Source organism: Chaetodon trifascialis, chromosome 1 (genome assembly GCF_039877785.1).
Source record: "Chaetodon trifascialis isolate fChaTrf1 chromosome 1, fChaTrf1.hap1, whole genome shotgun sequence".
Classification (NCBI taxonomy): domain Eukaryota; kingdom Metazoa; phylum Chordata; class Actinopteri; order Chaetodontiformes; family Chaetodontidae; genus Chaetodon; species Chaetodon trifascialis.
In genome coordinates, this window is record NC_092056.1 from 26,362,302 (window position 1) to 26,389,431 (window position 27,130).

General features: G+C 45.4%; 2 protein-coding genes and 2 pseudogenes across 2 annotated transcripts; 2 read left to right on the forward strand and 2 right to left on the reverse strand.

Moving 5' to 3' along the window:
- The first annotated feature begins 1,079 nt into the window (after positions 1–1,079).
- Positions 1,080–5,297, forward strand: LOC139331586 (hydroxycarboxylic acid receptor 2-like; annotated as a pseudogene).
- Positions 5,298–6,579: 1,282 nt separating this feature from the next.
- LOC139331588 (flagellar attachment zone protein 1-like) lies at positions 6,580–12,744 on the forward strand. The gene is made up of 2 exons (XM_070963164.1): positions 6,580–7,900; positions 12,704–12,744. Exons 1-2 carry the CDS (start codon positions 6,580–6,582, stop codon positions 12,742–12,744), a joined length of 1,362 nt encoding a protein of 453 aa, XP_070819265.1.
- A 4,263-nt stretch (positions 12,745–17,007) lies between these two features.
- Positions 17,008–18,978, reverse strand: LOC139331589 (flagellar attachment zone protein 1-like). The gene is made up of 2 exons (XM_070963180.1): positions 17,658–18,978; positions 17,008–17,048 (listed from the first exon to the last, which is right to left on the reverse strand). The coding sequence occupies exons 1-2, from the start codon at positions 18,976–18,978 to the stop codon at positions 17,008–17,010; spliced, it is 1,362 nt and encodes a 453-aa protein (XP_070819281.1).
- A 1,312-nt stretch (positions 18,979–20,290) lies between these two features.
- On the reverse strand, positions 20,291–21,238 carry LOC139331598 (hydroxycarboxylic acid receptor 2-like; annotated as a pseudogene).
- Between the last annotated feature and the right edge of the window lie 5,892 nt (positions 21,239–27,130).

Genomic DNA, 27,130 nt, shown 5'->3' on the forward strand with positions numbered 1-27,130 from the left:
GCACAATTAAAATGTTGCAGGTAGACAATTTTTGGATTACATGTGAAAGCTACTAGAAATGAGACCATTTACTGCATCAGAATATGCCTTTTAAAACACGTTTTTCTTCATCTTCATATTAATCATTCAGCACCTTTTACCTAAAGGCTGACGGTTCAAGCCCACCCATGATGTCACGTGACTTCACCTCTCCATGAGTTTAGTCCTTTGATGAAGTATTGCTGACAAATGGCACGTCACAGCTGTTCCTGCAGTCAAACCGCATCTAAGCCTGGATTTGCTGAAAATGTGACTTCATCAATCTGTCAGTACCTGTGGTCTTTGTGCGACCTCTGCTTTGCAGCAGTGTTTGCTCCTTTTTATCCCTGCAGGTCCTGCAGGCGTACTTGAAAATGCTTGAAAACAAAGCGAGGCCTCAGCGATGCTTACGCCTCTGTGAAGCTGCACTAACACGCAGCATTAGTTTAGCCTAAATGCTCACAATGACAATGCTGATACAACTTCAATGGTAAAACAACAAGTTAGATATTGAGATTTAAGACTTAAAGCGACCAATGTCTGCTGTAATCTGCCACAGTGGGCAGGTGGAGGATGGGGCTATGGATTTGTGTCAGAGGCTGAACAATGTGGGAAAGAATTTGTTGGCAGAGGTTTGGGCTGCACCTCTCTGGCCGAATCCAACAGCGGCTGGAGCTGGAAGAGGCTTCAGGCAGGAGCTGGAGGTTTGACATGCATCTGATTGTTGGAATTTGCAGGTGGAGGCTAGTGGCAGGAACTGGGTTTGCCTTCTAGAACCTGCATCTACTTGCAATCTAATTGCCAGAAGCTATGGGTGGAAGCGAGGGTGGTGGATGTGGACGCTGTGGCTGCAGGTTGCTGGTTGGGGTCTTAAGTGGAGGTTCAGGCTGCAGCTGTTTGAACAGAATCTGCAGGTACAGCAGGCAGTTGCACCTTTCTGACAGTGGCTGTAGGTGGAGGTCAAGGCTTACTCTGTCTGTCAGAATCTGTAGTTGGAGGCAGAAGCTGCAGGTTTCTGGCAGAGATTCTAGGTTGGAGGTTTTGCCTTCAGCAACTGCAGAATGAAACCGGAGGCTGGAGGTGAATGTTTAGCCTGCAGGTGGATGCAGTGCATACAGGCTTCTGGCAGAGGTTGTATGTGGAGGTCCAAGCTTTAGCTGTCTGCCAGAATCTGCAGGTGGAAGCAGACACTGCAGGTCGTTGGAAGAGACTGGAGGTAGGGGTTCAGGTTGCAGGTGTGTGCCTGAATCTGCAGGTTGCAGGTTGCTGGCAGAAGTCTAGTTTCTGGGGTTCCGCCTGCAGCTCTTGGCTAGAATCTGCATATAGAGGAGGCTGTAGGTTTCTGCCAGAGGTTGTGCTGTAGCTACATTCTCCTGTCTCGGCCTTCAGACAGCAGCACCTCCCTGAATGCAGCACAGAGAAGAGTCTGTTGTTAGAGTGACTGAGACCTTTTATGATCCTCTCACACTCCTCACACCTTTACAACCTGGAGGTAGCACACACAGGAAGATATCCAATTAAAGAGCCGATATTACACACACACACACACACACACACACACACACACACACACACACACACACACACACACACATACACACACACACCACCAACAACAATCTTACAAGAGGGTATAAAAAGACGGATGTGAATGTTTGCAGCCTGATTTTCTGTATGTGTGATGATCATTGATGGATGAATTTGTGCTCTGGATCAAGTTCGTTCAGTGACTGAAAGAAAAACCTGTTAGTTGTGTGTGTGTGTGTGTGTGTGTGTGTGTGTGTGTGTGTGTGTGTGTTGCTGCTTTGTGTGTTGTGACTGATGGTCATTGCTCCTCTCGTCCACGTGGAGGCGGTGTAGCACAAAGAAACGCAGGTGGTCTGTGAGGACTTTTCATGGATATAAGATGGTAAAGCAGCAACGATGAAGCTGCTGTAACATGTGCAGACACACGCTGTTGTTGATGAGCTGTGTGTGGAGTGTAAAAAGACTGGGTCCCGGTGTGTCACTCAGGCTGCGCTCCAGCGTCTATTCAGGGGCGCGATCCCACTACTGAGCGGCACGAGGGCTTTGACCTGCTCCGTTTCCGACCTGGGCCGGTGCACCCCTCCTTAGACGACCTGGTGGTCCCGGGCTCCCCCCGAAGCACCATATCGATACCGAATTTAGCGCGGACACCCGATCGACATAGTCCGCTGCAGCTCAGAGCTCCTGAGCTCAGCCGATCCTCAAGCCTCAGCCTCCCGGTAACTTGGATTACAGGCGCGCGCCACGGCACCCGGCAGAGATGTCTCCAATCATTGCGGGTTTAGGCTTCGACAGAGATGACGTCATCAGGGAGCACGCTCAGGTGGCATATAGTGCAGACAGAAAGCTGCTGCAGTGTTCAACATTGATCAGTATGGTGTAATATCGCTGTCAAAAAGACGTGTCCATAATTAAAGTTTCGTATTTGTAAAGTTGCCTGTGAATATTGAATGCCCTGAAGCCTATTTGTAAAGTTAACAATTTGTGTGTCATAAAAGTTGAAAATCCCGCTGTCATATACGTGAGTCTGTGAAATTGGGTTACGAGTGTTTTTATATGAGTATGAGTCTAAAAGCTGTGAGTGCAAAGTCTTTAGAATACAACTCATTTTTCTACGACTACGAAGTCTTCGCTGTGAATACGAATTCAAGTTTACGGGTACGACTCGAAAAGTGCTTAAATGACGTCACCGAGGTCACAGTCAAGTCGCAGGGGAAAGTAATCGTCGTCGATTCCTCCAACTGCGCATGCGCAAGCCCCAGACGCAAACATGCAGGGCAACGCCACCATCCCCGAAGAGACTTCACAGGTAATGTCAATAATAACGTGCATAGCTGTTATTGATTTCAATCAAACCATTTTATACAATATACATTTCTTGGACTCACATACTTATTGCTTTAGCTTGCAAACTAAAGATATTTACATGCCGATGAAGCTAGCTTAGTGCTATCGTTACTGGGTGCTATCATTCATAATTTTCGACCAGAGCAACAATCAAGCCAGATTTGGGATGAATTAACGTGAACCAGTAACTTTGTGTAAAGGAAAGAGGGAGAAGGTTCATATGGAGAAATAAATCCGGACATGATGAATCATCCTGCTTATTGCACGGTTTACGAGTGAAATTATAAATTTGAGACAATAAGTTACTGGTTCACGTGAACTCATCCCAAATCTGGCTTGATTGTTAATGCTCTGGTCGAAAATTATGAGGACAGTGCATTTTTTGAGGGGTAACATTATATGTTTTATAGCTGTTTAGTGCTAACTAATTAGCACTGACCCACTTCTAATCCCAGTAACGATAGCACTAAACTAGCTTCATCGGCATGTAAATATCTTTATCTTGCAAGCTTAAGTAATAAGTATGTGAGTTCAAGAAATGTATGTTGTATAAAAAGGTTCGATTTTATGAAATAAATAATGGCTATGCACATTATTGTTGACGTTACCTGTGCAGGGCTCTGAAGTTTTGAACTGAGTTCAGAGTGAGATTTGGCAGTGGCAGTGAGGGGTGGGGTGGGGACGGGGGTCTGATCTGATCAATGACATATAAATTGGTACAAATAAAAATATTTATTCAATTCTGCATTTCTTAGTGCAAGTGAAAGTGTGTGTGTGTGTGTGTGTGTGTGTGTGTGTGTGTGTGTGTGTGTGTGTGTGTGTGCGTGCGTGCGTGCGTGTGTATAACCCCCGCCCTTCCCCATCCTGCTCAGTGCGTAAAAAAAACAAAGCGGCTCCCGCTCCAGCTCCCAGGCAGGAGGCTGCTCTGATCGTTCACTTCAAAGAGCGGCTCTACGAGCCGTTTCGTCCGCAGCTGACACATCACCACTTCCTCTACCTGTTCCACTGTTTTATAAAATAGCTGCGCAACTTGGTGGGCGTTATCCTGGTAATTTCTCTGCGTGAGAAATACAAGATATGGCGTGTGAACATGTGAATGGGTTGAAATGCGTGTGTCTCACGCCCAATGGCTGAGACTTGAAAGCTTTGCCAGTTCAATACAGATTTGAGGTACATGTAGTTTACTTGAGTATTTCTATTTTATGCTACTTCATATTGTATTTGTAAGTAATACTTTTTACTTCACTACATGTAAATAGTAACTCTGGTTTCTTTGCTGATTCAGATTAAAGAATATAATCGACTAAAAGAACATGTTAGATAAGGGGATACTTCAGCAGTATATAAAGTACCTCAAATAAACTCCAGCTTTACAAGCTGCAGTATTAATACATCAGTAATTAAAATCCAGTAAAAATATGAGGTTTATTGTAAAAATACCACAGCATAGAAATATTCTGTTACAAGGAAAAGTATAAATATATTACAATCAAAACATCCTTAAAGTACCAAAAGTAACAGTACTCATTCTGCAGATGAATGCATGTCATATTACTGGATGGTAATCAGAGGTACATGAACGAGCCAGCGTCATTCATGATGCAGTGTACTTTAACCTCTTTATGTACTACTGGGTAGGTTTATTCATAGTACTGCATCATTTTCTAGTTGTGAGATGTAGAGTAGAAGTACAAGACAGCAGAAAATGGAAGTACTTCAGTAAAGTAGTACCTCATATTTGTGCTGTACTTAGTTGCATTCTACCTCTGGAAGTCCTGCTTAACGGTCTGGTTGTTGGTGATCAGCCCACGTGTTCCCATGCTGGCTTACAACCACATCAAGGGCAGTGGGAACAGCACCCAGTGCTTCTTCTTCACTTCTTAAAAAGAGGCATCACGAGCCATCATCATCCTGGTGGGCATGCACCGTATCCTGACGGTGCTGGAGTTCATCATCCCGCTGGCCATGCTGCTGTTCTGCTCCATCCGGATCTCCAGGTTCCTGAAAGAGTGCCAGATGGGAAAAACTGTCCAATGATGGCAGCGTGTGCTGCCATCGTTGCCGTGTTCATGGTGTGCTTCTTACCCACCACGGTGACGACCATCGGGGTGTGGGTCATCCGCTCATACCGCCCGTGGGACTGTGCCTCCGTCTACACTTTCACCCAGCTCACCATCATGTCTTTGGTGCTGAACTTCCTGAACTCGGCCCTTAACCCCATCATCTATGTCTTCTCCAGCTCCATGTTCAGGAAGGCGCTCTGCAGCTCGCTGCCCCGCATCCTGCGCTGCAGACGGGACCCGGGCGACAGCGAGAACACGACTTCCTCATCGGGAACTCAGTCCACCACCCAGCAGGAACTGAAATCCATGAGGGCTGACAGAGGGAGTGAAGCCATGGAGTGAGTGCTTCCTCCATAATCATGACTGGACCAAGCAGTGCTGAGAAAAATGTTTACACCTGAAATTAAAGTGCACTCTGTACCCAGAGACGGACAAATGCATGTTCAGTCAGAGTGTAAATGCAATTCACACAATGTGTGACACAACATATGTTTGTTTTTAGTAAACCTAAAATCATGTTGGAAATGAACTTTTTCTACATTTTATCACCATGTTTTTGTGCTTCATTGCCATCACTTTGTAATTGCACTTCTGTGTGTAACTAACTTTTGTGTCATGTTTGTGTTGCTTTGGAAAAAACAAATAATTCATATTTTTCATATAAATATTCATTTAATGTTTTTTCACTGATGGTTATCCGTTTTGAATTCTCTCTCACTCAAACACACACGCACGCGCACACACACACACACACACACACACACACACACACACAAACACTTTTAACAAAAAACAAAAAAGAAAAAAAGAGTGTTGGTGTCAATAAAGATATTTAAAAAAAACAAAAATGAAAAAGAGTGTTGGTGTCAATAAAGATATTTAAAAAAAAACAAAGTGCCTTTGAGGGTCAAAGCCAATAGAATGGAGTCTTTGTGGCTTTGATGTAGGATTCTATAAATGTGCTCTCTGGCTGTTCTCCAGTCAGAGCATCTTTGAACTTGACCGAGGAGCATTGACATTATTGTTGGAGTACCACAGTCACATAGTTTCAAGAAGCATCTTCACAGGCGAGCACAGTCTACCACAGGCGAGTACAGTCTACTACAGGCGAGCACAGTCTACCACAGGCGAGCACAGTCTACCACAGGCGAGCACAGTCTACTACAGGCGAGTACAGTCTACCACAGGCGAGCGCAGTCTACCACAGGCGAGCGCAGTCTACCACAGGCGAGCGCAGTCTACCACAGGCGAGCGCAGTCTACCACAGGCGAGTGCAGTCTACCACCACAGGCGAGTACAGTCTACCACAGGCGAGTGCAGTCTACCACCGCAGGCGAGTACAGTCTACCACAGGCGAGCACAGTCTACCACCGCAGGCGAGTGCAGTCTACCACAGGCGAGTACAGTCTACCACAGGCGAGTACAGTCTACCACAGGCGAGTACAGTCTACCACCACAGGCGAGCGCAGTTTCTAACAGACAGTTCATTACTGACAGTCTGATGGCACAGACAAGCTTCCCAATCATCAGGGGTCGCCTTGATCATCTGGGCCGTCTGGTCGTCGGCTCAGAAGTGCAACGTCTGCGAGACCAACTTCAATGCTATCAGTTTGCGCACGACTCGATGAACCAGGACCTGGTTCGATACAGGAGGGCGATGTCTGAGTGGAACGAAGAGCGAGAGAAGCTTTGCCACAGCGTGCAGCACCTGCAACAGGACAACAGCAGACTGCAGGAGCTTCTGGAGCTCAAGGAGAGGGAGTTCCAAGATGAACTGAAGAGGACCAAGGAGATGTCCTCCCTCAAGACAAGCGTCCAGTCCCAGACAGAGCAGGTGGAGATCATCCCAGACCAGAGCGACGAGACACTCCACTTGACACTGGAGAAACTGCAGAGGACGCTGAACCAGGTGGTGCACGACCTCTACCTGAGAGACGAGGAGATCGACCTCCTCAAAGAGGAGAAAGACTGTCTGTCTCTCAGGCTCGAGGAGACAACAGCCACCGTGTCCCACAACAGAGCTGAATTTATCCGGTGCGAAAAAGCATGGAAGATCACACACAACAATCTTCAGGAGAAGTTCAGAAAAGAGCTGGCAAAGAAAGAGCAGAGCTGGGAGATGAGAGAGAAGGAGCTGGAAGGAGAAAGGAAACGTCTGGAGGAGCTCTGTCTGAAGGCCAATGAAGGCAATGAAGAGCGAGAGAAGCTTTGCCACAGCGTGCAGCACCTGCAACAAGACAACAACAGACTGCAGGAGCTTCTGGAGCTCAAGGAGAGGGAGTTCCAAGATGAACTCAAGAGGACCAAGGAGATGTCCTCCCTCATAGAGCAGGTGGAGATCATCCCAGCCCAGAGCATCGAGATACTCCAGTTGAAACTGGAAAACCAGAAGAGTGTCGTGCTGCAGAATGACCTGCAGATGGCGCTGAACAAGGTGACGCACCAGCTCTACCTGAGAGACGAGGAGGTCCACCTCCTCGAGCAGGAGAAAGACCGTCTGTCTCTCGATCTGCAGGAGAAGTTCAGAGAAGAGCTTGCAGAGAAAGTGCAGAGCTGGGAGACGAGAGAGAAGGAGCTGGAAGGAGAAAGGAAACATCTGGAGGAGCTCTGTGTGAAGGCCAACACCAAGAGGAGGGCCTTGGTGTCCCGAAACAAATGGGTCAAGGCTGGACTGAAAAAGGCGGCTACAAAGAAAAAGACAACAGTCAAGAAAACGAATGAGACCGGAAGGGGGGAGAACGCAAACCCCGAACACTCCGTCGGGGTCAACGAGACCACCGACAAGCTGCCGGGAGTCCAGGCTGAAATTCTCCACAGCGAGCAGACCGAACCTAACGATCTGCAGGAGAACCTCAGGGAGGAGCTGACCGAAGTCTGCCAGGCGAGAGCCGATCAGACGGAGGAGCAGGAGAAGGACGTGCAAGACGTCCGCCTGAAGGAGGAGAGTAAGAAGGGTCGCTTCGGGTTTCTCTTCAAGACTCCAAAGACAAAGGAGGAGAAGGAAGAGAAGACGAAGCTGAAGGAGGAGAAGAGAAGGGAAAAGAAGGAGAAGAAAATGGAAAAGGAGGAGAAGAAGAGGATGGAAAAGGAGGAGAAGAAAAGGGAAAAGGAGGAGAAGAAGAAGGCAAAGGACGAGGAGAACAGAAAGGCAAAGGAGGAGAAGAAGAAGGCAAAGGAGGAGAAGAAGAAAGCTTCAAAGCTCGTGTCAGAGGACAGTTAGGAGGAGGAGGCTGCTGGTTGTTGGCCCCAGGTCGGATAACGGCAGCTCCCTCTTCCTCCCCCATCACCTCTCGACCCTCCCTCCACCGTCCTTCCACCCTCCCTGCCGTCTCCATCGCCCCCCTTCCTCCCTCCACCCCTCTCCCTCACCCCTCCTCACTCCTCCTCCCCCATGGCCTCTCCACCCCCCCTCCACCCCTGCACCCCTCCCTCAGCCCTCCCCCCTCACCGCCTCCCCCCTTTAACCTTTAAAATTTAGATTTAACATTTTAGGTTTAGATTTAACTTTTAAAATTTTGATTTAACATTTTTTCCACACCGCCTTCTTTGGACAGCACCCACAGACACACCTCCACCTTGTTTCCAGGTGACTTAGATTTAACATTTAGATTTAGATTTAACTTTTAGATTAAACATTTAGATTTAACTTTTAGATTAAACATTTAGATTTAACTTTTAGGTTTAGATTTAACTTTTAAAATTTGGATTTAACATTTTAGGTTTAGATTTAACTTTGAAAATTTGGATTTAACATTTTAGGTTTAGATTTAACTTTGAAAATTTGGATTTAACATTTTAGGTTTAGATTTAACTTTTAAATCATTGCTAAAACACATTGCTTTAATCGGGACCAAATGAAAAATAAAAATTGGATAAAAAGAAATGCACGTATCTGTCTCTGTGAATGAAGACGGACAGAGGACAAACAGCTGGAAGACATGATGGAGGCTGTGAAGTAGAAGTCCTGCTCTCTGTCATCAAATACTCATATGGTTCATTTAGAGAATCGACTCACTGTGAAGGTGAAAATAAAATCAGTGTGTCGTCGTATTTCACGTGTTTCTGAAACTTTTCTCCTCCAAACATTTCACAAGGTTTCATTTTAAGACCTGTTGAAGGCCCAAAGAGGTCCAATCAGGTCATCGGTGTCCAACAGAATGAAGGTTTTTTTGGATCAGGACTTCATGTGACGACCCCTCAGATTCATCGGGTGACCCTCTGGTGGGCCCCACCCCGGTACATGTACGCGTACATATATACATGTACACACAAACATACATTTCTATACATACACACATGCGTATATACGTACATATGTGTACATCAACGAGTGTGTGTTCACTGTGGTCCATCTCAAACGGTTTGACCGTTAGATGTTGAAGGTGTTTATCCAGAGAGGCTCAGGGACAGTTGGACAGTTGTCTCGTGAGGATTTGGCCTCTTGAAACGTCTCGGTGGTATTCCGTGGAGTCAAACTGTGACTTCCTGCAGCAGGGAGGTGTCTGAGGAGCAGGTGGCTGCAGATGCTGCCATGTCTCCCTCTAGTGTTTGCTTCTGTAGCTGCTCCTCAGACTTCACATTCACGCTGTTGGTTAGAGTCCTTCAGCTCTGGTTCACTCACAGGAAATATCAGATTTACGTTCTTTAAACGGTTGCTGCTTTAATCTACAGCAATGCATCATATCTATAAGATCATCACACGTTTGCAGTGTGGCCGTCCTGTGAGAACCACGTATCTCATATCTCGAAAACTTCATTTTAGCACAAACATTCCACATCAACGCAGCTGGAGACACGAACTTTTCACTGGACAGGAAGGAATCTGAAAGGTAACTAAAGCTGTCAGACAAATGTAGGCGAGTAAAAGCACAAAGCTGCATGAAATGGAAATACTCAAGGTGGAAGTACCTCGAGTGTGTACTTAAGTGCAGCGCTTGAGTAAATGTACTCCGTTAAATTCTGCATGGCAGAATTGAGTTTGTTTAATCAATAGAGGCGATCGGGTAAAGACAGTTTCAGAGATGTTGGCAGGTGTCTCCTTTGGACGGGGCCAGGCCAGCTGTGTCCCCCTGTGTCCCGTCTTTGTGCTAAGCTAACCTAGCTGCTGACTGTATTTATCCCATAGACGTGATACCAAAAACCTGCCACCACAAGAGGGCTTACAGGGAGCAGAAAGGGACATTTTCAGCCTGAGAAGGATCCCACAGTGAATCCCACAGGACAAATCCAATCATCTGCAGACACACAGCCAGTGGCAGCTGTTCTCCTGGCAGATCTCCAAGAGGAGGGAGTGACCGAGGGAGGGACAACAGACAGGAAGGAGGCCTGAGGAGGCTCGTCCTGCCGGCACGCCACGGCTCCCCAACAGACCATCAGTTACTCCGCTGCTGTTTTACGGAGCTGAATGGTTGCTCGACTCGGTGTGAAAGTTGGCGGCCAGTGTGTGATGGTGAGAGGCCGCAGGCAGGCCGGCGACACAAGGGCGCACTGTTTAGCCCCCCAGGCCTCGCCGGCCTACGTGCCAACACTCGACCTTTGTGTGCCGACCACACGGCTCTGTTACTGTACCGTCTGCTCAGCCTGGACGCCTCACAGAACCACTGCTTTTAGACCAAATGACAGAGACTTTCCACTTTAACTCCTCCTCAGCAGCTTTAAAGTCTCATTCTGCTCTTTCCTGAAGCTTCAGGAGTGACTCAGTGTTCAAGTACAAAACACCTGCAGCTGTTTGACGTTCAGCAAAGTTTAGTAAGTTTGAACAAAGTTTGCAACTGAAATATTCAGAGATTCTGATCCTGTTGATTTAATAAGAAGACATTCAGAAAACAAACATCTGAACACACTTTAAGAAGCCCCAGTGCTCAAAACGTCTTCAGAAATCTGTTTTATTTTTAGTTTACAGTGTTTTCAATGGCCACAGTCATCGATCATGTTGAAATAATGTTTAAAAAAGTTGTCTGAAGCTCTATGTGATGATGTTCTTCACTCACTGAGGTTTACATTCAGTTACAGGTGATTTCCACTTCCTGATGAAGCACATTAACGGTCCCATATTATGAAAAAACAACTTTTTCTGGGTTTTGGGGTGTTATTTAGGGTCTCTGGTGCTGCCACACACATACAGAGTGTGAAATAAGACCGTTCGCGCTATTTCGAGTGAGATACGGATTTCTGAAAACACTCTTCCACACGAGCCATTCGCAATCGTCGGTCGCTAATACGCAATATGGGAACATGTTCCCGCCCACCAGGCAGCACTCCCTCCCCATCTCCCCGGTGTCTCTCCACCCACCAGATGCAGCGCTACCACAGATACGCCATTTCGTTATCGAAAGCACCGTGTAGGTACAGTGGGGACGCTACACGCATTGTTCTGTTGTTGGCTGTGAAGAGCAGCACAAATCGCTCCATCGGCTCCCAGCCGCAGAGGACAAAAGAGCGGCGTGGATTGAATTCATTTTGAAGGCAACGTCCCCGCTACAGTTGGCAAAAACCTGCTGGTGTGTGCTAACCACTTCAAGGCTGACTGTTTTTCCAACCTCGGTCAGTACGAGGCAGGATTAGCCGAGAGACTTCATCGTAAGGAGGGCTCACTTCCAACTTCGCGTAGAATACCTGCAGAGGAAGGACATGTAAGTATACAAATAATTAGCTGTGTGTTTCTTTTGTAGATTAGCGCGAACTCTTGCGTGTTGTAGCGTGTGTGTTTTGCCATTGAGAACGATGTAAGGCTAACCGCTAGCTTCGAGACTACGGCTTCAGCCGTCAAACGTTAGCTCGCTGCTACCGTAGCTTCTGGTACATCACACCACGTTTCTGGTCTTGCAGATGATTTAGTGCATGTCCGAGGGAGATACCAGCATTTACAAATGTTTAGCTGTGTTCATTTTTCAGTTCTACACGAACTAACAAAGTAGCGTTTTGCCATATAGCACAAGCTAACGCTAACCGCTAGCTTCTAGTTAGCAATCAGCACGGTCTTCATATGCAAACCCAGCGACCAGGTCGGTCAAGCGATACATAGACGGTCGCTTCACCGGGTCAAAGCTTTGGAATTTGTGAAAATAATGCATTTGTAAATATCTTCTAAACTGGTGTATGTTAGAAAAGCCCAGGGCAAAGCGAGTGTATGGTTGAGACTGCTACATCCCAGCACAATTTACACTCCAAGCGTTTTTTCTCTGGATTTTATTTATGAGTGATCCTTTTTTATGCTGCATGCAGCTGTTGGCATAGCTATACACGTAAGATAAAGCTGATGTCACTTCTCTTTTTTTACATAGGCCAGTGCATCATTACAGTTACCTGCTGTTGATCAAATGTAGCAGTGAGCTGTTGCAGCCTTTAGTGCTTGAATTTACACTGTAACAGTGCTGTCATGTTTTACTCCTAAGTATGGCCTGTTATCATAAAAATATACTTTTGCACTGCATTACAGTGAGAATGCTGTTAGAGGACAAACCACCACATCATCAGGGGATCCTCTTTTCAAATTGAGCTTTCCAAAGTTCATGAAGAGAGAGTGCAGAGCCAGACCAGTGAAGACTGAGGCCACATTCGTGTTAACTTTTTTTTTTTTACTCAAAAACAAGCATTTATATTGTACATGTCACACAATAAATAAACCAAAAACTACACACTTAACCACAGAATTCAAAGTGCAAAATGTCACTATATTAACAGTTGTTGAATAATCCAATAAATGACACTAATGATTCATGTTTTCTGTGTGTCTGTGTATTGCACAGGGTATATTGATGATCTGATGGACATGCACGTGATGGGATGACTACACAAATCTCCGACCGAGGAAGCTCCAGCACCAGCTCACAAAACTCATATAGGCTAGATACCTGTAACAACTGAGAAAATTGAACATTATGTTAGTCAAAAGGTTCTATAATGTCAACATCTGTATTCACATTTTTCTAATATGTATTCAGTGATTCCTTCACTTGTACTGTATTTCCATGTACAAATATTCATGACTGCGGTCAATAAATATTTACTGTATGTCTATAAAATGTTTCATGTGAATAAATGTGTAATATACAGTATTTGCTAAGGAAAAACTTGGCTTTATGTTCAAGAAAAAATATGACTGACTTTATTTAGTTTATTATGGCGTATGAACAATGAAGTTGGTTAAGATGAAACTCACTGCTCTGTCCCCCATAGCTGTAAAGGACCGTAGTCAACTCTGTAAGTGTTGTAAGCACATTTAGGCAAACAGGTTCGAAACCTGGATGCTCGATCATGCCTGGAGGCCTTTCATCCAGCTGCTGCAGCAGTCTTGTTACATGTTATGCATAACATAAGGTGAGTATCTGCAGTGGCATGTTATCTGCAATCATACACTGTGATCATACTGTAAGTGCAGGTAAAGATACTGTGACCTGTGGCACCTCCTGGCAGCGTGTATTCTCAGGCTCTGACTGCATTGTTGCACAATTTCCACGTGTACTGATACAATCAAATGATAATTAAAAAAAAGAATTCATGCATGTATAAAGCTAAAGAAATAAGAAACGTTGCATACCAGCATTTTCAGCCAATAACAGCACCCTTTTTTTTTTTTTTTTTTTAACATTTGAATGTGTGTGCTCTAGCTAGCTACTTTTCCTCATCCTGAGCTGAATGGTCAGTAGTGCTGCTCAGCAGTGTCGTCTGTGTGCTCTGCCCGTGCATGTGAAAATGAGACGGAGCGCTGAAACTAACAGCGCAGTTAGACTGGTCAATGCCTCAGCAACCCAGTGACTACTAGAAACCCCCTCCTCTTTATGTAAACAACCAGGACCTTCGGACTCTCTGCTTTCATATGATACCAGGCTTGTGTGGTTTGTGTGACGTGGGGAAATCAGCGGACGCGCTAAAGTGGAACATGCCCATATGATTTATTGCTGTTTGAATAATGTTTCATTTGGGTGCAAATGCTTGGTAGAGGCTTTTAGCTTTGTTTCTCCCCGTCATTCTGGTATGCTACGAGTTAGGATTGGTGCTTCCTAGCGTTAGCATTGACCGTCTGAACTGCGGGCCTCTCACGCTGCCTCCTGTACAGGCGGTGCTCATACTGAAGAGAAAAAAATAGAGCGACGTTTTTAGACTAACCTTTCAGAAGCGTCCTGCTGAATTCTCTGAGGTTCTGTAGGAGCCTCCCCTCCTTCAGGATCCGATTCAGGTTCGAACACGTACGGTTCAACTACTGACGAACTCGGTCTGTTTACTACCGCCATGTCCGCTACTTTCACATGCGTAGTGCAACGTGAGCCTACGCTCTCCCCGTTACCACGGTAACATGGGTGGGACAGCAGCAGCTCATTTGCATTTAAAGCTACAGACACCAGAAACAGCACATTCTGAAAGGGACTGAAACAGAGGCAAATAGAGGGAGGCAAGAATCTTTTCCTGAAAGCTATTTCCAGCAAACAGCTTCAGAAACATGTTTTATGGAAATCATAGACCTATGTAACTTATTGAAAAAGCCTCATAATATGTCACCTTTAAAGTTATGAAGTTTATTTTTGTTAATGTCACATCTTTTGGGTTGGTGTTGAAAATGGACTGAAGACCATCTGAAGCCTGGAGACGTCCACCTTTAGAAAGCGAAGACAAAGCAGCAGCAGATTGTGTTAGCAGGGTTAATGTTAATGTGCTTCATCAGGAAGTGGAAATAACCTGTAACTGAATGTAAACCTCAGTGAGTGAAAAATATCATCACATAGAGCTTCAGACAACTTTTTTAAACATTATTTCAACATGAACGATGACTGTGGCCATTGAAAACACTGTAAACTAAAAATAAAACAGATTTCTGAAGATGTTTTGAGCACTGGGGCTTCTTAAAGTGTGTTCAGATGTTTGTTTTCTGAATGTCTTCTTATTAAATCAACAGGATCAGAATCTCTGAATATTTCAGCTGGAAACTTTGTTCAAACTTACTAAACTTTGCTGAACGTCAAACAGCTGCAGGTGTTATGTACTTGAACACTGAGTCTCTCCTGAAGCTTCAGGAAAGAGCAGAATGAGACTTTAAAGCTGCTGAGGAGGAGTTAAAGTGGAAAGTCTCTGTCATTTGGTCTAAAAGCAGTGGTTCTGTGAGGCGTCCAGGCTGAGCAGACGGTACAGTAACAGAGCCGTGTGGTCGGCACACAAAGGTCGAGTGTTGGCACGTAGGCCGGCGAGGCCTGGGGGGCTAAACAGTGCGCCCTTGTGTCGCCGGCCTGCCTGCGGCCTCTCACCATCACACACTGGCTGCCAACTTCCACACCGGGTCGAGCAACCATTCAGCTCCGGAAAACAGCAGCGGAGTAACTGATGGTCTGTTGGGGAGCCGTGGCGTGCCGGCAGGACGAGCCTCCTCAGGCCTCCTTCCTGTCTGTCGTCCCTCCCTCGGTCACTCCCTCCTCTTGGAGATCTGCCAGGAGAACAGCTGCCACTGGCTGTGTGTCTGCAGATGATTGGATTTGTCCTGTGGGATTCACTGTGGGATCCTTCTCAGGCTGAAAATGTCCCTTTCTGCTCCCTGTAAGCCCTCTTGTGGTGGCAGGTTTTTGGTATCACGTCTATGGGATAAATACAGTCAGCAGCTAGGTTAGCTTAGCACAAAGACGGGACACAGAGGGACACAGCTGGCCTGGCCCCGTCCAAAGGAGACACCTGCCAACATCTCTGAAACCGTCTTTACCCGATCGCCTCTATTGATTAAACAAACTCAATTCTGCCATGCAGAATTTAACGGAGTACATTTACTCAAGCGCTGCACTTAAGTACACACTCGAGGTACTTCCACCTTGAGTATTTCCATTTCATGCAGCTTTGTGCTTTTACTCGCCTACATTTGTCTGACAGCTTTAGTTACCTTTCAGATTCCTTCCTGTCCAGTGAAAAGTTCGTGTCTCCAGCTGCGTTGATGTGGAATGTTTGTGCTAAAATGAAGTTTTCGAGATATGAGATACGTGGTTCTCACAGGACGGCCACGCTGCAAACGTGTGATGATCTTATAGATATGATGCATTGCTGTAGATTAAAGCAGCAACCGTTTAAAGAACGTAAATCTGATATTTCCTGTGAGTGAACCAGAGCTGAAGGACTCTAACCAACAGCGTGAATGTGAAGTCTGAGGAGCAGCTACAGAAGCAAACACTAGAGGGAGACATGGCAGCATCTGCAGCCACCTGCACCTCAGACACCTCCCTGCTGCAGGAAGTCACAGTTTGACTCCACGGAATACCACCGAGACGTTTCAAGAGGCCAAATCCTCACGAGACAACTGTCCAACTGTCCCTGAGCCTCTCTGGATAAACACCTTCAACATCTAACGGTCAAACCGTTTGAGATGGACCACAGTGAACACACACTCGTTGATGTACACATATGTACGTATATACGCATGTGTGTATGTATAGAAATGTATGTTTGTGTGCACATGTATATATGTACGCGTACATGTACCGGGGTGGGGCCCACCAGAGGGTCACCCGATGAATCTGAGGGGTCGTCACATGAAGTCCTGATCCAAAAAAACCTTCATTCTGTTGGACACCGATGACCTGATTGGACCTCTTTGGGCCTTCAACAGGTCTTAAAATGAAACCTTGTGAAATGTTTGGAGGAGAAAAGTTTCAGAAACACGTGAAATACGACGACACACTGATTTTATTTTCACCTTCACAGTGAGTCGATTCTGTAAATGAACCATATGAGTATTTGATGACAGAGAGCAGGACTTCTACTTCACAGCCTCCATCATGTCTTCCAGCTGTTTGTCCTCTGTCCGTCTTCATTCACAGAGACAGATACGTGCATTTCTTTTTATCCAATTTTTATTTTTCATTTGGTCCCGATTAAAGCAATGTGTTTTAGCAATGATTTAAAAGTTAAATCTAAACCTAAAATGTTAAATCCAAATTTTCAAAGTTAAATCTAAACCTAAAATGTTAAATCCAAATTTTAAAAGTTAAATCTAAACCTAAAAGTTAAATCTAAATGTTTAATCTAAAAGTTAAATCTAAATGTTTAATCTAAAAGTTAAATCTAAATCTAAATGTTAAATCTAAGTCACCAGGAAACAAGGTGGAGGTGTGTCTGTGGGTGCTGTCCAAAGAAGGCGGTGTGGAAAAAATGTTAAATCAAAATTTTAAAAGTTAAATCTAAACCTAAAATGTTAAATCTAAATTTTAAAGGTTAAAGGGGGGAGGCGGTGAGGGGGGAGGGCTGAGGGAGGGGTGCAGGGGTGGAGGGGGGGCGGAGAGGCCATGGGGGAGGAGGAGTGAGGAGGGGTGAGGGAGAGGGGTGGAGGAAGGAAGGGGGGCGATGGAGACGGCAGGGAGGGTGGAAGGACGGTGGAGGGAGGGTCGAGAGGTGATGGGGGAGGAAGAGGGAGCTGCCGTTATCCGACCTGGGGCCAACAACCAGCAGCCTCCTCCTCCTAACTGTCCTCTGACACGAGCTTTGAAGCTTTCTTCTTCTCCTCCTTTGCCTTCTTCTTCTCCTCCTTTGCCTTTCTGTTCTCCTCGTCCTTTGCCTTCTTCTTCTCCTCCTTTTCCCTTTTCTTCTCCTCCTTTTCCATCCTCTTCTTCTCCTCCTTTTCCATTTTCTTCTCCTTCTTTTCCCTTCTCTTCTCCTCCTTCAGCTTCGTCTTCTCTTCCTTCTCCTCCTTTGTCTTTGGAGTCTTGAAGAGAAACCCGAAGCGACCCTTCTTACTCTCCTCCTTCAGGCGGACGTCTTGCACGTCCTTCTCCTGCTCCTCCGTCTGATCGGCTCTCGCCTGGCAGACTTCGGTCAGCTCCTCCCTGAGGTTCTCCTGCAGATCGTTAGGTTCGGTCTGCTCGCTGTGGAGAATTTCAGCCTGGACTCCCGGCAGCTTGTCGGTGGTCTCGTTGACCCCGACGGAGTGTTCGGGGTTTGCGTTCTCCCCCCTTCCGGTCTCATTCGTTTTCTTGACTGTTGTCTTTTTCTTTGTAGCCGCCTTTTTCAGTCCAGCCTTGACCCATTTGTTTCGGGACACCAAGGCCCTCCTCTTGGTGTTGGCCTTCACACAGAGCTCCTCCAGATGTTTCCTTTCTCCTTCCAGCTCCTTCTCTCTCGTCTCCCAGCTCTGCACTTTCTCTGCAAGCTCTTCTCTGAACTTCTCCTGCAGATCGAGAGACAGACGGTCTTTCTCCTGCTCGAGGAGGTGGACCTCCTCGTCTCTCAGGTAGAGCTGGTGCGTCACCTTGTTCAGCGCCATCTGCAGGTCATTCTGCAGCACGACACTCTTCTGGTTTTCCAGTTTCAACTGGAGTATCTCGATGCTCTGGGCTGGGATGATCTCCACCTGCTCTATGAGGGAGGACATCTCCTTGGTCCTCTTGAGTTCATCTTGGAACTCCCTCTCCTTGAGCTCCAGAAGCTCCTGCAGTCTGTTGTTGTCTTGTTGCAGGTGCTGCACGCTGTGGCAAAGCTTCTCTCGCTCTTCATTGCCTTCATTGGCCTTCAGACAGAGCTCCTCCAGACGTTTCCTTTCTCCTTCCAGCTCCTTCTCTCTCATCTCCCAGCTCTGCTCTTTCTTTGCCAGCTCTTTTCTGAACTTCTCCTGAAGATTGTTGTGTGTGATCTTCCATGCTTTTTCGCACCGGATAAATTCAGCTCTGTTGTGGGACACGGTGGCTGTTGTCTCCTCGAGCCTGAGAGACAGACAGTCTTTCTCCTCTTTGAGGAGGTCGATCTCCTCGTCTCTCAGGTAGAGGTCGTGCACCACCTGGTTCAGCGTCCTCTGCAGTTTCTCCAGTGTCAAGTGGAGTGTCTCGTCGCTCTGGTCTGGGATGATCTCCACCTGCTCTGTCTGGGACTGGACGCTTGTCTTGAGGGAGGACATCTCCTTGGTCCTCTTCAGTTCATCTTGGAACTCCCTCTCCTTGAGCTCCAGAAGCTCCTGCAGTCTGCTGTTGTCCTGTTGCAGGTGCTGCACGCTGTGGCAAAGCTTCTCTCGCTCTTCGTTCCACTCAGACATCGCCCTCCTGTATCGAACCAGGTCCTGGTTCATCGAGTCGTGCGCAAACTGATAGCATTGAAGTTGGTCTCGCAGACGTTGCACTTCTGAGCCGACGACCAGACGGCCCAGATGATCAAGGCGACCCCTGATGATTGGGAAGCTTGTCTGTGCCATCAGACTGTCAGTAATGAACTGTCTGTTAGAAACTGCGCTCGCCTGTGGTGGTAGACTGTACTCGCCTGTGGTAGACTGTACTCGCCTGTGGTAGACTGTACTCGCCTGTGGTAGACTGCACTCGCCTGCGGTGGTAGACTGCGCTCGCCTGTGGTAGACTGTACTCGCCTGCGGTGGTAGACTGCACTCGCCTGTGGTAGACTGTACTCGCCTGCGGTGGTAGACTGCACTCGCCTGTGGTAGACTGCGCTCGCCTGTGGTAGACTGCGCTCGCCTGTGGTAGACTGCGCTCGCCTGTGGTAGACTGCGCTCGCCTGTGGTAGACTGCGCTCGCCTGTGGTAGACTGTACTCGCCTGTAGTAGACTGTGCTCGCCTGTGGTAGACTGTGCTCGCCTGTGGTAGACTGTGCTCGCCTGTAGTAGACTGTACTCGCCTGTGGTAGACTGTGCTCGCCTGTGAAGATGCTTCTTGAAACTATGTGACTGTGGTACTCCAACAATAATGTCAATGCTCCTCGGTCAAGTTCAAAGATGCTCTGACTGGAGAACAGCCAGAGAGCACATTTATAGAATCCTACATCAAAGCCACAAAGACTCCATTCTATTGGCTTTGACCCTCAAAGGCACTTTGTTTTTTTTTAAATATCTTTATTGACACCAACACTCTTTTTCATTTTTGTTTTTTTTAAATATCTTTATTGACACCAACACTCTTTTTTTCTTTTTTGTTTTTTGTTAAAAGTGTTTGTGTGTGTGTGTGTGTGTGTGTGTGTGTGTGTGTGTGTGTGTGTGTGCGCGTGCGTGTGTGTTTGAGTGAGAGAGAATTCAAAACGGATAACCATCAGTGAAAAAACATTAAATGAATATTTATATGAAAAATATGAATTATTTGTTTTTTCCAAAGCAACACAAACATGACACAAAAGTTAGTTACACACAGAAGTGCAATTACAAAGTGATGGCAATGAAGCACAAAAACATGGTGATAAAATGTAGAAAAAGTTCATTTCCAACATGATTTTAGGTTTACTAAAAACAAACATATGTTGTGTCACACATTGTGTGAATTGCATTTACACTCTGACTGAACATGCATTTGTCCGTCTCTGGGTACAGAGTGCACTTTAATTTCAGGTGTAAACATTTTTCTCAGCACTGCTTGGTCCAGTCATGATTATGGAGGAAGCAGTCACTCCATGGCTTCACTCCCTCTGTCAGCCCTCATGGATTTCAGTTCCTGCTGGGTGGTGGACTGAGTTCCCGATGAGGAAGTCGTGTTCTCGCTGTCACCTGGGTCCCGTCTGCAGCGCAGGATGCGGGGCAGCGAGCTGCAGAGCGCCTTCCTGAACATGGAGCTGGAGAAGACATAGATGATGGGGTCAAGGGCCGAGTTCAGGAAGTTCAGCCCCAAAGACACGATGGTGAGCTGGGTGAAAGTGTAGACGGAGGCACAGTCCCACGGGCGGTATGAGCGGATGACCCACACCCCGATGGTCGTCACCGTGGTGGGTAAGAAGCACACCATGAACACGGCAACGATGGCAGCACACGCTGCCATCATTGGACAGTTTTTCCCATCTGGCACTCTTTCAGGAACCTGGAGATCCGGATGGAGCAGAACAGCAGCATGGCCAGCGGGATGATGAACTCCAGCACCGTCAGGATACGGTGCATGCCCACCAGGATGATGATGGCTCGTGATGCCTCTTTTTAAGAAGTGAAGAAGAAGCACTGGGTGCTGTTCCCACTGCCCTTGATGTGGTTGTAAGCCAGCATGGGAACACGTGGGCTGATCACCAACAACCAGACCGTTAAGCAGGACTTCCAGAGGTAGAATGCAACTAAGTACAGCACAAATATGAGGTACTACTTTACTGAAGTACTTCCATTTTCTGTACGCGCAGGAGAAAGACCGTCTGTCTCTCGATCTGCAGGAAAAGTTCAGAGAGGAGCTTGCAGAGAAAGTGCAGAGCTGGGAGACGAGAGAGAAGGAGCTGGAAGGAGAAAGGAAACATCTGGAGGAGCTCTGTGTGAAGGCCAACACCAAGAGGAGGGCCTTGGTGTCCCGAAACAAATGGGTCAAGGCTATGTACCTCAAATCTGTATTGAACTGGCAAAGCTTTCAAGTCTCACCCATTGGGCGTGAGACACACGCATTTCAACCCATTCACATGTTCACACGCCATATCTTGTATTTCTCACGCAGAGAAATTACCAGGATAACGCCCACCAAGTTGCGCAGCTATTTTATAAAACAGTGGAACAGGTAGAGGAAGTGGTGATGTGTCAGCTGCGGACGAAACGGCTCGTAGAGCCGCTCTTTGAAGTGAACGATCAGAGCAGTCTCCTGCCTGGGAGCTGGAGCGGGAGCCGCTTTGTTTTTTTTACGCACTGAGCAGGATGGGGAAGGGCGGGGGTTATACACACACACACACACACACACACACACACACACACACACTTGCACTAAGAAATGCAGAATTGAATAAATATTTTTATTTGTACCAATTTATATGTCATTGATCAGATCAGACCCCCGTCCCCACCCCACCCCTCACTGCCACTGCCAAATCTCACTCTGAACTCAGTTCAAAACTTCAGAGCCCTGCACAGGTAACGTCAACAATAATGTGCATAGCCATTATTTATTTCATAAAATCGAACCTTTTTATACAACATACATTTCTTGAACTCACATACTTATTACTTTAGCTTGCAAGATAAAGATATTTACATGCCGATGAAGCTAGTTTAGTGCTATCGTTACTGGGATTAGAAGTGGGTCAGTGCTAATTAGTTAGCACTAAACAGCTATAAAACATATAATGTTACCCCTCAAAAAATGCACTGTCCTCATAATTTTCGACCAGAGCATTAACAATCAAGCCAGATTTGGGATGAGTTCACGTGAACCAGTAACTTATTGTCTCAAATTTATAATTTCACTCGTAAACTGTGCAATAAGCAGGATGATTCATCATGTCCGGATTTATTTCTCCATATGAACCTTCTCCCTCTTTCCTTTACACAAAGTTACTGGTTCACGTTAATTCATCCCAAATCTGGCTTGATTGTTGCTCTGGTCAAAAATTATGAATGATAGCACCCAGTAACGATAGCACTAAGCTAGCTTCATCGGCATGTAAATATCTTTAGTTTGCAAGCTAAAGCAATAAGTATGTGAGTCCAAGAAATGTATATTGTATAAAATGGTTTGATTTTATGAAATCAATAACAGCTATGCACGTTATTATTGACATTACCTGTGAAGTCTCTTCGGGGATGGTGGCGTTGCCCTGCATGTTTGCGTCTGGGGCTTGCGCATGCGCAGTTGGAGGAATCAACGACGATTACTTTCCCCTGCGACTTGACTGTGACCTCGGTGACGTCATTTCAGCACTTTTCGAGTCGTACCCGTAAACTTGAATTCGTATTCACAGTGAAGACTTCGTAGTCGTAGAAAAATGAGTTGTATTCTAAAGACTTTGCACTCACAGCTTTTAGACTCATACTCATATAAAAACACTCGTAACCCGAACCCAATTTCCCAGACTCACGTATATGACAGCGGGATTTTGTGTAAAACAACTTTTATGACACACAAATTGTTAACTTTACAAATAGGCTTCAGGGCATTCAATATTCACAGGCAACTTTACAAATACGAAACTTTAATTATGGACACGTCTTTTTGACAGCGATATTACACCATAGTACACTAAGTAATATTGCAAATGCAAGGGCTTAAATATGCTTTCATCAGTGGGCTATAGGCTCAGTCACCACTGTGTTGCCTCATTCAGCAATAGACAGTGACTTAACAGGCATCTATTGAAAAGACAATCTTCAACATTCTAACTTTGAGCTTTAGTGATGCTTGTAGGTTGATTTTATTTTCTTTGGACAGAGCAAGGCCAGCCAAACCTCCACCTTACTTGTTGTTGCCTATGAGACATGCTCATGCTTTTACATGCTTTTAGCCTAATCCTAGCAGTCATGGAAGAAGATTGAGATTGAAACGTTCATACAAACCAAGTGAAAGTCATGATTTATACAACAGACTATTTGCTGTACCCTGGAACTCTCATGTGATTTATTTTAGAAGACACAGACAAAAATATCTACTTTGTTATTTAGGAGTAAGGACCTGTGTGGATAGATCTCTATTTAAATATTTTAACTTAGACCTGAATCCTTGTGAAAGGTTAATCTAGGTCTAAAATGTCAATTTCACTCATGTGAAAACCACAGCGATATCCAAACACTGATTTCATTTCTTTGTGCTCCAGGACCAACTCAAATGAAAACTTTAAATGAACTGCTACATTTTGTTTCTCAGAAATACACTGACCTTCGAAGTAAACTGTAGAGTACCTAAATTCTCTTGAGAGGATGCAAGAGTTTTGCTGGAGGTCTTTAATCGTACAAATTTGTGGAGGAGGCCCCGGGGAAGACCCAGGACATGCTGGGGTGACTATGTCGCTCGGCTGGCCTGGGAACGCCTCAGGATCCCCCCCAGAAGAGCTAGAGGAAGTGTTCAGGGAGAGGAAAGTTTGGGCATCCCTGCTCAGACTGTTTCCCCCGTGACCCGGACCCATCTGATCTGAATGGCTCCTGAAATCAGCTGCTTACAATCAGACTTCCCTTCTCAAGTGATTTTACACCTTAGTTCATGTGATGTGGATCACTATCACATTACTCCCATCTGACCTTAATGAGCAGGATGTGCACAGTGCTGGCCTCCCCTCCAGTCCCTCAACTGGTGACTGCTTGTAGACGAGTAGTAATGGATAATGTTGAATAGGCCGACTAGAATACACTGAAGAGGCTGGCTGTTTTGCGGTTGGATAATAAGCCTTTCTCTAAACAGTTACTTCTTAATTACCAACTAAATGCTATAAACCACTATTCCACTATGTGCAGTCAAAATAACTTGGTTGAATACACTAATGGTTAGGACTGTCTACCAATGTTGCTGCGATTTCTCGAAACTCCCTAATTTCATGATAAAGACTATATTGCACCATATGCATCTTGTAGCCTTAATACTGAGGTCAGCGCATGTCCATTTGCTTTGTTGTGGCTGTGATTAGTTTCATTGAAATTATGAAAAAAAAAAAAAAAAAACCTTTTTTAGATGCCAGTAACCATTTCTGCTGTGTGCCTAGAAGCTCACTTCTCTTGCCGTGGGAATGGGCTCATAGATTCAGACAGGTGAAAACTGAAGTCAGGTACAGTCAACATATAGCACATGGCACACAGCCAACACACAGCTCAAAATAAGTGTGCTTAAGCCTAGATTTAATTGACATTGCAGTAATAAAAAGCGACTTGAGTCCACTGAGAGTCCAGAAACAGCCACATCATTATTATTTCAGTCCATCATTTCCCCCGTCTGGCTGCTAATTGAATCCTTGCCAGGCTAAAAATGCAGAGAATTCCTCAGTCATGTCAAGGCTGACTTAAAATTACAATTCAGTGCTGAAGTGGTCCGGCCACACTGACTCGACTCTGGACATGAAACATTCAGCTGAGCTTTTTGTGCTCTGTCTGGATGAACGTGAGATGACTCGGTCTGCTTAAGTTAGGCCATCCCTCCATATTCCCACAGGGAGACGACAGCAGCGTACAAGCTTTGGCACTCTGAAGGAAGCAGGACAGGGCTAAAAATATTTCCACTGGGTTTTCTAATTCAGAAACCTCGCCCACGTCCTTTGCTGCTCTACCTCCAGTTCTGCAGAGCAGAAGTGGAATGATTGAGGCGTAAGGTTAATCTGGTTGCAGATTTGTTACAACAAATGTAGACGTAAATAGTCTCTTTATTGATCATTTATTTAGTTCCATATGCGATCACCTTTTGAATAACTGCAATAAAATTATCGTCAGGCAGTCCACAGCTGAATCATCCCTGAGACAAAACTGTTTGCCCATTTCTGTTCTTATTCTATAGCAGTTTTAAATAAGGCTTTTTCAACTGTCTGTTCAGCTTCAAAATGAAATGTCAATTCAATATGATCATAGAATGGTCTATTATGGAATCTCATCCTTTTTTCAGAGCTACATATAAATAATGTTCTGGCTGCCTTTGTCTCCCTGGGTTGCACTGGACCCAGCAAAACACCCAATTTCGACTACAAATTGATTTGCATAGACGACAGAAGCCCATCTCTGCCACTGTCACCACGTTTCTGTATTTTGTGTTATGTTTTGCATTTTGATACTCAGTTGTTTCTCTTTTATGACCTCTTCAGTTGGAACTACAGCAGATGCAGATTCCATAATCAGTGGTTTCAGTTCCCTCCACCCATTTAATCAGCTTTACCCACTCAGTAAATGAATGGACATTTGGCCACATTTGTGATTCTCATCTTGCTGTATGCATTTATTTGTATTGTTGAATTCTAAGAGAAGCCACTTGCATGTGTGAGTAACAGTGAGTGGTCTCAGTGGTCTGAGGTTGCCTCAGGTAACTTTATAGGAGTGGGAGGAGGATTAAAAACCATCATACCAGAGTGTTCTTTCATTACAATTGGATTTGAACTCATTGAGACCATTTATAATGAGAGTTGTCAGTGTTTGGGTGCTGAACTAGGTAGTGCTCTTTCTATGGCGTTCAGGTTGACAATGAATGAATGTAGGGATTGAGGCCTCTTGATGCCTCAACTCCATCAAGTGCAAGAAAAGAGAAGCACGTCAGAGAAAAGCAGCAGTGTGCTGCATTGTGTGCTATGTTGGCCAGCATGACAGTATATTCTCAGCATATTTTTTTGATCAGTTCTAATGTTTGGTCTTGCACAGAAAAGGTAAATTCATTGCAATGATTTACAATAATCATTATTATTTCCTCCTGTACAATATGGAGGATATACTATAATACATCCATGAATGGTACCAGGTGGGTATAATACCCCAATCAAACAGTAGCATCACAGAGGCAGCTCCTCACCAGCTTCCCACACTACAAGCACTGCCAACAGCATTTGAAGTGGTGAGGAACCGCAGCCAGGAACTGGTCACTGCAGTAGATGGTGAGTGCTTTTCCTTTCTGCCTGCCGGGTACTGATGTTTTTGATAATGGCCACTCTCCTGACTGCAATACATTGGATTGTCGTTGTTTATATGACGAATGATCATTGTCCTGGCGTATTTAATTATTCTGTTATAGGGCGGAACAAAAACAGTACCATGCTGCCCTTTCCCAATTTCTTAACCTCAGATAACTGTCAGCTCATGAAAACTCAGAGGGACATTTTGTACTCCATGCCATATTTGTAATGAGGTGGAGCTGCCAAATGTATGAGTGTGTTCCACTCGTTTCTGACCATTGACAATATTGATAAAACTTAGGAAGTGACTCATCTTGGCACTGTGCTCTGGAATTTGAAGACACACACTGCTTTCAGTGTGTAGGTTTCTGGAAATAACAGCAGCCCCTGACTATGAAGAATGACCACAAACTGGTGGCAGTTGCTGGAAGTTAATAGACATTAATGCTGACGTGAGAAAACAGAATACAATGGTATTATATTTAATGACGCAACTTACCTCAAATCTTATCTTGCTGTCCTTACAAATTAGACAAAGAGAGATGCTATCATGTTAAAGCGGAGGACAAAATGTGAAGCTTTTGTACACAGTGACTGTTACACCACCAGCCCATTGCCGATTTTACTCAGGGAGACATCTCACCTAGGCCTAGGGTGGGATTACATATTGCATATTTACATGTTTGCTGTCTGCAGAATATGATAATGATGTCCAGGTTATGAATAAAATAATGTGTAATGTATTTTTCTTGATGGCAGTCATCTCAGATTTTACGCTGATGTGGAGTTTTCAGCTGTGTACATTCATCATCGTTATGAATTTGACTTGACACTGCAGCCTCCATCACAGGCTTCACCCCATAAATACTCACTGCTCTCTGTGCCCACTGACGCTTGCGGCAAACGGTACACTATGGGAAACACCTGTGGGTTTTTTCTGCTATTTTCCAGGCACAGATAAGTTGATCGTGACCCTTGCTGAA

Coding starts and splice junctions, on each gene's coding strand:
- LOC139331588 (XM_070963164.1), top strand. CDS start 6,580: ATGAACCAGGACCTGGTTCGATACAGGAGGGCGATGTCTGAGTGGAAC. Junction 7,901..12,703: donor CGTCCGCCTGAAGGAGGAGA/GTAAGAAGGGTC, acceptor TGTATTGCACAG/GGTATATTGATGATCTGATG.
- LOC139331589 (XM_070963180.1), bottom strand. CDS start 18,978: ATGAACCAGGACCTGGTTCGATACAGGAGGGCGATGTCTGAGTGGAAC. Junction 17,049..17,657: donor CGTCCGCCTGAAGGAGGAGA/GTAAGAAGGGTC, acceptor TTCTTTGGACAG/CACCCACAGACACACCTCCA.